Raw genomic sequence first — 10488 nt, forward strand, 5'->3', positions numbered from 1 at the left:
GCCAACACCAGTCTGGTCTTCCTGCTGTACCCCTGGTCTGCGCAAACCCTGTCCTGGGTGGGGGGGAGGACGTGATGCCATTGCTGCAGCAGGGCTGCTCCGCCTGCCCCCGAGCCAGCACCCAGCCCATGATGCTCAGCCGCCAGATCCATCCCCCCCTTCTGCAGCAGCCCCCAGGCACAGCCACAGCCCAGCGGAGCATGGGAGCCAGTGGGACCCGGTGCCCCCCTGCGGGGCATCCCTTGGAGGCAGCACTGGCGGGGGGTGTAGCAGCATTTGATCCCCCCCTTGAGCATCCCCCTGCCAGCGCAGGCAGCAAGGGGGTCCCTGCAGCCGGGGCCAGGGTGCCCGCTGCCTCTTGCCTCTCCGGGGACTTGCTCCCTGCTGCTGGGTGCTCGGCAGCGGCACTGGCTTAAACGCCGCCGCGCCGGAAGGCTGGGGGCTGCTGAGATCACTAATACCTGCCTATTTTAGTGAGGTCTAATCGGCCTGAGTCGCCTGTCCCTGAGGACTAAGCTAGCTGAACCCTTGTAAAATGTACCACCAGCGCTGGCCCCAGCGGCACCTCCCTGCCGGAGCAGGAGCCGCCGGGGGAGTCATGCTGGGTTTGCATGAAAGAAAGGACGCGCTGAGCCACCTCCGTCCTCCCCACGCCAGGGCCATCTGCTCCGGAAAGGCCTGCGGGGACGGCCCTGCCCCGGGCTGCCCATGGCTGCAGTGGCGGGGCTGGGAGGGGGCAGCCAAATCCAGCGCAGGTGGGGTGGGAGTTGTGCCATGGGGCTCATCGCTGTCGCAAGAGCCACAGGTCTCAGCTGCCCTGGCTGGAGCACCCGGAGCCGCAGGAGCTCCAGCAAGGACGTCCCTGGGTGCGCGAGGTGCGCAGCCCCCGCCCCGGGCGCCCACCCCTCCGGGTACCAGTCAAGGGGCTGGTGACTGCTGGAGCGTCCCAGGGAGCGTGACAGGGACATCAGGGCTTGACACCTGGGAGCCTCCTCGTGTTTGGTGGCTCCACTCTGTCTGCCATCCCCACCACCCCTGCTGTTGCTACCATCCCTGCTCCCCAGCCTTTCTTCAGAACTTGCAAAATCTCCCATTCGGGCACAAAACTACACCTGTGTGCATGGGATGGGGCTGTCCATGTCCCCACCGCTCCCCTGGCCAGGCCCGTGACGGGGCAGCAGCCGTGGCGCCCGGCGCAGCCCTGTTCCCGCCCCACATCCCTGCGCTCCCCAGGGCTGAGGCTCGACACCGAGTGGCAGCCGCTGGGACAGTGGCACCAAGGTGCCCAGTGCGCCCTGTCACAGCAGGCTCCTCCATGCCCGCTCTGCACCGGGACCCCATCCCGTCCCAGCGGGCCGCCCGGCTCCCGGTGCTCCCGGCGGGGCTGCGTGGGGGCTCCCAGCGCCGGCTGGGATTCGGGTCAGGACCCTCCGCCAGGTCTTGGCTAATCGTCCTGCCCCCCCGCCCTCCCCGCGCTGCCACCTGCCTCCCGCTCAGCACCCTTTTGGGTCACCCCTGCCGCCTCCCCGCCTGCCCAAGGCCTCTTAATGAACTAAAAAAGTGATAAATCCCCAGCCGAGCTGGTCACGTGAGGCCAGTGGCCCCCGGCCGCCCCCCGCCCCGACCCCCGCCTCCGGCCCCACCACCCCGGTAAGCTGACGCAGCGTCTCTAAGCGTTAGCAGCTTTGCCCGTTAATAGGATTAGGGAGGTTTAAAACTGTCATTTGAGTGAACTAAACCCCCTGATACTCTGCATTGCACCTTCTTAACCAATTTGCCTTCAATTAGGGTAATTGGGAAACTAGCAAAGAAGTATAGCATTAATATTTTAAAGTGATGAAGCGATTACGGGCCTTGGACGAGGAAGCAAATCAATTTGCTATCTGCTCCTAAAAGGCAATTATAATCATTTGGCAAATAAGCCTGCTGGCCTCCCCCCGCCGTGTGAGCCAACACCTTAAGGCGGTCAGCGGGGCCGGCGCTGCGCACACCGCCCGGCGGGCAGTGCCAAACGCAGGCAGCCCCCTGCTCCCAAAATCAGCCCCGGCACCCTGGGGACCGCAGGTCCCGGCATGGCAGCACCTCCCTGCACCGGGGGGGCTGTGGGGGCACCCTGGGGGAAGCTGCTGGGGGCCACCGGAGCAGGGGACCCGGCTCCTACACCCACCGTGGTGGCCGGCATGGGCATGAGCGCTGGCCCCGGGCAAGTGGGAGCAGCAGGTCCAGGTGCCCATTTGCATCCCCGGCCCCGTGCGTCATCTCTGTGCCCGGCGGATGTCCCCAAGCCCCCTCGAAGGCAGCACCCCTCTGCGCACCCCTGCTGCAGGAGGGACCCTGGCAGCGCTGCGTGGCGTGGGGGTGTCGCCCCGGCCGCAGGGGCTGCATGGCCCCCAGAGGCGCATCACACCATCCCTGTGCGGGGACAGCCTGTCCCTGGGGTGGTGGCACGCCGTCACGCTGTCCCCAGAGCAGTGTCAGACGGGGCAGGCGAAGCTGCACAGCCCCAAGATGGCCTTGGGGCCCAAACTGGGGCGCAGAGGTGGCTGCGGGGTCCCACCAGCAGCAGCTCCCACGGGGAGGGCATGGACCTGCCTGGGGCCAGCAGCCACCTGGCACGGGGCAGAGGGGGGGTGTCCAAAAACCCCGCGGTGACATTTGCCATCCGAAAGGGGAACTGTGGCGAGGAGAGGAAGGGAGTGGGAGGAAGTCGAGACGGCGACCGGGGGCAGCATCGTTTGCAGGTGGCAGGAAGAGGCTTTTGGGAGAAAGTAAAAGTGAGCGTAGAAAGAAAAGGGCAAAACCCGCCCAGCGGCACTGAGCACCCCCCACCCGGAGAACCCCAGGACCCCCATCGTGAGGTTCCCATTGTCCCCTGGGATGGAGTCCCCAGAGAGGGACAGCGTTTCTGCCCCCCAGCCCGGCTGCCTCTGCCCCACACCCCCATGGCCAGGGACGGTCCCCACAGCTGGACCCCGCAGCTGGTCCCCACAGGGTGTCCCCATGCCCGGTCCCTGTGCTCAGTCCCACGTCCATGGCTTGCACCCACGCCTGGCCCCATGGACGGTGCCCAGTGCCTGCTCCCCACGGCTGCTCCCCACGGCTGCTCCCCACACTCGATCCCCCTGCCTGGTCCCTCCCCCTGCTCCCCACGGCTGCTCCCCACACCAGATCCCCAAGGCTGTTCAGGGTGCCTGGTCCTTATGGCTGGTCCCTACACCCAGTCCTCACACCTGGTCCCCGCACCCAGACCCCATAGCAGGTCCCCAGACCCAGTCCCCACAGCTGGACCCCGTGCCTGGTCCCTGTCCCTGTCCCCACAGCCGGTGCCCATCGCTGGCTGCCACGCCGGCCCCACAGCCGGTCCCCACGCAGGCAGGGCTCCGCAGGCAGCATCACGGGAGCCCGTGGGGCCACACACGCCGGCACCGGGGCCACCCCCAGGGCTCTCCGTCCCCACCTGCGGGGACAACATCCACCACCGCGGCATCCCCATCCCGCCGAGGCTTGGGGCGCCTGCCCGGACCCCGTCCCCGGGGCAGAGCCTCGGCAGCCGAAGGAAATCCTCCCCCCTCCCCCCCATCGCCCCAGCCTTTCTTCTCCGCTCCCCCTGTTTCTAATTCTTTTTCCTCGCCCGTAATGAGGGGATTACAAGGCAAACTCCAGCAGGACGCCTTTGTGGGGAGACAATCTGAGTGGGGAAGGCAGTTCGGGGCTTTGTCCGCCGCCGCCCCCCCGGACCCGCGCTGGGGGGACATTTAGAGCAATTACTTGTCCAGAAAGTAACTGTCAATCATTCTTAAAGGGGAAGGCCTCCAATTAATAACCTCGTCTTAATCCTTTGGACTCATTTCCAATCTGCGGGGCCTTGGTGACATCTGCAACACTAAATAAAGATTCTCTCGAGCCTTAGCACGGCGGTTCTGTGACAAATAAGAAGACTAGAGGCAACTTTGGCTGCCAAAGCTGCGAGATTGGTGAGGTTGAGCCGCTTGTTTGGTTCCCAGGAGGGACCGGCAAAGTTAAATACTCCTGGAATAGCCGAGTTGGGCCCAGCAGGTAACGCCGATTTATTCCGATTCGGGAGGAAGCGCCGGGGGAAGATGCTGAAAAAGGGAGCGGGTGTCCCCGGGGCGCGCCCAGGGCCAGGGCTGGGGCTGGCACCCTTCGCTGGGGGCTCGGGAGCCGGTGCCGGGGGCCCGTCACCATCACTTGCAGCGATTTACCCCCGGAGCCGGAGGGCAGGAGCCACGCATGCTCCCGACCGCCGGCACCGGCCACCGCCAACAGCCCGTCCCAAGCGGCCTGAGCCCAGGGGGCCTCATCCTGGCACCCGGGTGGGCTTCTGAAGGCAAAAAAAAGGGACCCAGCAAAAGCTGGGGCTGTCCCCGGGCTGTCCCCGCCGCGTCCCCCGCTGCTGGGGAAAGCCACTTGTCCTCACTGGTGCTCTGCTCCGTTCCGGCACCGGGGAAGCGATTTTTTTGCCCACTTAAAGCAGGGCTCGGTGCCGTTTCTGTTGCCTTTTCGGGTGTCTTTAGTAACAGGTGTCCCCTCCCCCCCCGCTGGCAGCCCCCGCAGGAAAACCACAGGTTGGGGTGTCGAGTAGATGGAGGAAAAACCCTCCTGAGGCTTCGGGTCCTTGCGTTCCCAGCACAGTTTTAAAGCTTAAAGGCTTAAACCCAAAAATTGCTGCTGGGATGTCAGCGGCCACAGGAAAATGTCCGATGGGAGCAGGGAGGTGGCTCTCCCTGCCGTACCTGCTCAGCGCTGCCCGTTTTTAGGCAGTATTCCCGAAACGCTGATGGCAAAGGCTCGGGGCTCCTGGGGCCAGTCCCTGGAGGACGAGGACCACGGGGTGGCCGGTGCTGATGTCCCCCCGCCCGACCCCACCAGGGCCCGGCCCTCGCACCCCCCATCCCGCGGGGTCTGGTGCTGCCGCGCTGCTGCCGGGTTGCTCCTGATTGGTTATTTTGCTGTTCTTCGCTTTATTCCTGCTCTCACGCCGGGGTTTGCTCCGCTTCCCAGGGGTTTTTGGCCTCTTTTGCTTTCAGATGGGGTCAGGGTGGGGGGACGATGGGGGCTGCCCCCAGCCCTGGCCCTGAACTCCATCACCGCACCTGGTCCCAGTCCCCTGCCATTGCCCCCCCCCTTCCCTCCTCCCGCCTGCCCCATTTTGTCCCCAGCCCTCCCCAGTGCCCACCTCACCCATCCCCATTGCCCCAGCTCCCCCTAATCCTCCCCCCAGCCCCAGCTCCCCCTGTTGCCCTGTGGGGCCACAGGACACGGCCGGGCAGGGCAGGCGGGGGCCCTGATGGGTGCTGGGTGCCCCGGGGTGTGCGTGCCCCAGGTGGGTGCTCTGGGTGCTCACCCCTCCTCCCCTCTCCTTGCAGGTGCGGAGCTGCGCAAATGAGAAGTGGGTGAGCGAGAGCGGGATGGCAGCAGGGGATCCCGTCCCCTCCCCATGTCCCCAGCCCCAGGACACGCCGCAATCCTTGCACGGTGACAACGGGGCCCCTGCTCCCCCCAGCACCCACTCACCCCTGCCTTGGGGCACCCCGGGGCGCAGCACCCAGCACCCCTGCCCCGGCTCACGGCTCCCATGGGGCACCCCAAGACTGCAGCCCCCCTGCGGCAGCAGGGCCGGACCCGGAGGTGGCCAGAGCCCCCGGGGCTACAGGACACCCTGCGAGGGGCTGTGGGGCGGCTTGGGCAGCTGGTGGCTCCCAAAGTCACACACACCGGTGCTGTGCGCACACTGCGTGCACAGTGCTGCAGACACATGGCACGTGCTGCACACAGCCCTGTGCATGCACCGCACACACCGTGCCTGCAACGCACACTGCAAACACGGTGCACTGCACACGCTGCGTGCACAGACCCTGCGCATGCACTGCAGCCTTATAGGTGCTGCACCCGCTGAGCTGCACAGCCTGCACAGGCCGCACACCCAGAGCGCATGCTCTGAGCGCGCTGCAGAGGCACCGGGCACAGCACCAACAGGCACTGGGCATACACGGCACATATTGGATGTGCTGCACATGCTGCACACCTGCACGCAGTGTGCACTGCACTGCATGCTCTGCAGGCGCCTCCACTGCATGCACTGCGTGCACTGCACACAAAGGCACCGTATGCACTGTGCAGATGCTGCACACGCACTGCATCCCCACAGATACTGTGCACGGATTCACAGTGCCTAGACATTGTGCACACCCTGCACACATTGCACGCACTGCACTCTTTGCACACACACTGAGCTGTGCACACCACACATGCGCCGCACGCACTGCGCACATGCAGTCATTGCGTTGTGCACGCTGCACACACGGCACACGGACACTGCACCCTGGGCACTGCGCACTGCACCCGAAGCACGCACGCTGCACGTGGTGGGCATGCAGCACAAACCGCCCTGCACGGGCGCACCCAGCCCCGCACACGCACACCCACACTGCGCACACGCTTCACACATTCCACCCCATGCTCAGTCCACTGCGTGCATGCCCTCCTGCTCCCTGCCGTGCGTACCCCAGGCACCCCACACCTGCCCACGCGGGTGGGCCACACGCCGCACGCATCCCCGCACCTGCACAGACACACACCTGCTGCAGACGCACTGCTTGCACCCACGCTGCCCGCTGCACACGCAGGCACTCACCGTGCACGCTGCACGCAGACACCCCACACATACACAGACACCCCACATGTGCACAGCCTGAGCAACACCCAGCACCCACCCCCTGCATGCTGCCCTCTCGGGACCCCCATTTATTCCCTCCCAGAATTAACTGATGTTCCTTCTCCCTCCCCACACCCATTTGGGCATTAGCCAAATTTTTGCCAGTGGGTCTGGGCAATGCAGCGCCTTCCCCTTGGCAGAAGTGCCCCGGGATTACAGCTTTCTGCCCCATTTCTGTGTTTGCCTACATCCTCACGGCAGAAACAGACCCTTAATCCCCAGCAAATACTGCAGGAAGATTTCAGATGCTGGATAAAAAGCTTACAGATGAAACATTGCAAGGGTTGAAAATGCTTATAAGCATGCAGAAAAAAGGTTATTAGCCAGGGGACAGCGCCAGGTCGCCCTGGCCGTGCCTGGGGACCGACATTGGGTCCTCCAGCAGTTCAGGGCCGGACTCGTAGCCCATGGGGAAGAGGGGCTGGAGGAGAGGAGCTGGGCTGGAAGGAGGGAGCCAGCCTGGGCTGGTTCCCTCCACACCAGGGCAGGGGGGAGGTCGGGTCAGCTCTCAGTGATGGCGCTTTCATAAAATCCTTGAATTCAGGTGAAATTTGACTTAGTTTCAGGTGGGTGCATTGGCCTGGTCACATCCCTCCATGGAGCCAAGCGTGGGGTGCCCAGGGCACCGTCCCTGGGACCCCGGGTCAGTCCCAGCACACTGTGGCAGAAGGCAGGATTACGCCTTTGCATAACCCGTTTCTGGGGCCGCCCCATCCTCCCGTCCGTTGCCTTGTCCATCCCTCCATGGCCTGGGGTTGCATGGGGGGGTCCAATGTCCCCATGCCCCGGCTAACCCCCGCGGTCCCCTCGCAGGCACCACCATGTTCCTGAATAAGTGCGAGGGCGACCTGGGCGAGCTGCGGAAGCCGGGGGATGGTGAGGGCACCCCGCCGGCCGCCGCCGAGGAGGAGCAGCCCAAGAAGAAGCACCGGAGGAATCGCACTACCTTCACCACCTACCAGCTACACGAGCTGGAGCGCGCCTTTGAGAAGTCCCACTACCCTGACGTCTACAGCCGCGAGGAGCTGGCCATGAAGGTCAACCTGCCGGAGGTCCGCGTGCAGGTAGGGAGGATGCCCGGTGGCCCCGGCACACCAGACCTGTCCCCTGGGTGCTGGAGAGCTTTGCTCTGCTCCCAGCGCCACTGCCACCACCTCGCTCTGTGCCTCAGCTCCCCCATTGCTCGAGGTGGGAGCGGCATCTCTGCAGAGTCAGCTGCTCCTGCCAACACCTGACAGGGGATTTAATGGCTGAGCCTTGTTCCCCCACGAGGTCCCGGTTCAGCCCACGTGCCAGAGGCTCTGTTTGGGCAGGGAGATGGTTTTTAGAGACTTTTTCCCCCGCTGGTGGTGGCTGCTCCCATCCCTCCAGCTGATCCCACTTGCATCCCTCCAGCTGATACCGTGGGAAAGCAAGCAGCCAAACCTCAGCTGCTCGTGACCACTTCCCAGTCTTTAGGGCTGGGAAAGCACAAGATCCTCACAGATTTGGGGGTTTTAGGCTTTTCGGAGCAGGGCGGTTCCGGGGGGCCAGCGGAGTTGCGGAGGTTTTGCTCCCTGGGCTGCAGGAGAAGGCTCTGCCTGGAGGGAGATGCAGCCTGGGGAAGAGATTGGGGTCCCACCGGTCTGCTCCCCCCTGCCCCTGGGATTGACGGGGCGAGACTGGGGCGAGGGAAAGGGCGAGGGAGTTGAAGCAGCGACAAACCCGCTGCAAAGCAAGGCAGTAATCCCCTTACAAATTAACCGAGTTTCCCAGGCCTCAGCCCCAGTCCAAGACAACTCAGCCTTTTTCTTGGGGGGGGGGGGGGTCCAGACCACAGGGACACCTCTGCCAAGCTCTCTGAGCAACGGCCAGTTTCATAGAATCTCAGAATCATTTAGGTTGGAAAAGACCTTTACGATCACCAAGCCCAACCATTAACCTAACACTACCAAGTCCACCACTAAACCATGCCCCTAAGCACAGTCTTTTAAATACCTCCAGGGATGGGGACTCAACCGCTTCCCTGGGCAGCCTGTTCCAATGGTTGACAACTCTTTTGGTGAAGAAATTTTTCCTAATACCAAATTTAAACCTCCCCTGGTGCAACTGGAGGCTGTTTCCTCTCGTCTTGTCATTTGTTACCTGGGAAAAGAGGTCGACCCCCACCTCACTACACCCTCCTTTCAGGCAGTTGTAGACAGCGATAAGGTCTCCCCTCAGCCTCCTCTTCTCCAGGCTAAACAACCCCAGTTCCCTCAGCTGCTCCTAATAGGAACTTCCATCACAGGACTTGTTCTCTAGACCCTTCACCAGCTCCGTTGCTCTTTGGACACAAAGTTTGCACCAGTATAGCCCAGTGTCCACCAGCAAATATGACCAGCCCATGGGAGACATCCCCTTCTCAGCCCAGCCGTTCATCTTTACTCCTGCTCTGCATCGTGTGGCAGATGTCCTGTGCCCTGTGCTGCTGGGGGCTCTGGGCACATGGGGACCAGCGCTCTAATGGGCAGCTCCCATGGGGCAAGACATCACTGCTGGCATCGGCTTGCCGGTCCCTCTGGTTCCTGCTGGGTTTTGGTGCAACTGTGGCAGTTTGGCTTCTAAAAGCTTTTACTGAGGGGCTTTTGAAGGCCAGCTAACATTACACTGTACGGGTGTTCGCGGGGCTGGGGTGCATGTTCCTGTGGAGCAGCGAGGGCAGGGGCTGCACAGTGACACCTCTCGCCTTCCGCGCCTCGGAGGTGCCCTCAGCCTCTGGGGTTTGCGGGAGAGGTTTGGCAGAGGTGCGCAGTGCGCTGGGGATTGCTGGAGCCCTGTGGGACATCCCACGTGGGACCCAACGCACAGGGCACCCCACGTGGGATGGGGTACATCATATGGGACACCCCACTTGGAGCACCCTGTGTGGGGCACATGGACCACCCACAGCACAATGGGGCACCCTGCATGGGGCACACCACATAGGGAACAGCATGTGGGGCATGCTGCGAGGGACCGGCTGGGCACGATGGGGCTTACCCTGGCTCTCCCCTCGCAGGTTTGGTTCCAGAACCGACGAGCCAAGTGGAGGCGGCAGGAGAAGATGGAGGCCAGCTCCATGAAGCTCCACGACACCCCCGTGCTCTCCTTCAACCGGCCTCCCATGACACCCAACGTGGGGCCCATGAGCAACTCCCTCCCGCTCGACCCATGGCTGACATCCCCCATCTCCAGCGCCACCACGGTCCACAGCATCCCCGGATTCATGGGAGCCCCCCAGGCCCTGCAGCCCCCCTATGGCGGGCACTCCTTCCTCAACAGTCCCCCGCCGATGGCGCAGGGCATGCAGCCCATGGCCCCCGCACCCTACCAGTGCGGCACCACCTTTGTGGACAAGTACCCGCTGGAGGAGGTGGATCAGAGGAGCTCCAGCATCGCCTCGCTCCGCATGAAAGCCAAGGAGCACATTCAGACCATTGACAAGACCTGGCAGCCCATTTGATGAACGCTCCCCTCCGGCCCCACCGGCCCCTGACTCCTGCCCCTGGCATCAGCTCGGCCATGGGGCAGGTGAGGGGGGTGACGGCGGGATGCTCCGCAGGACCAAAGCCGGCGCAGGGCAGGGATGCTGGGCTGCATCTTCTCCCTGCCGAGCCAGCACTGTTGGTGGCAGGGGAGTGAGCCGGGGCGCTGGCAGGACCCCGCCATGGGGGAGCACCCCGGCAGCCACCCGTGGCCCCTCTGCCTTGCCGAGGCACCAGCCTGGGCTGAGGATCTGTCCGAGGCTCAGG

General features: G+C 63.9%; 1 protein-coding gene across 1 annotated transcript; it reads left to right on the plus strand.

Annotated features, from left to right (window-relative positions):
- The first annotated feature begins 7557 nt into the window (after positions 1-7557).
- RAX2 (retina and anterior neural fold homeobox 2) lies at positions 7558-10199 on the plus strand. The gene is made up of 2 exons (XM_009487801.2): positions 7558-7800; positions 9756-10199. Exons 1-2 carry the CDS (start codon positions 7558-7560, stop codon positions 10197-10199), a joined length of 687 nt encoding a protein of 228 aa, XP_009486076.2.
- Positions 10200-10488: the final 289 nt, after the last annotated feature.

This window comes from Pelecanus crispus, chromosome 20, assembly GCF_030463565.1.
Source record: "Pelecanus crispus isolate bPelCri1 chromosome 20, bPelCri1.pri, whole genome shotgun sequence".
NCBI classification, from domain to species: domain Eukaryota; kingdom Metazoa; phylum Chordata; class Aves; order Pelecaniformes; family Pelecanidae; genus Pelecanus; species Pelecanus crispus.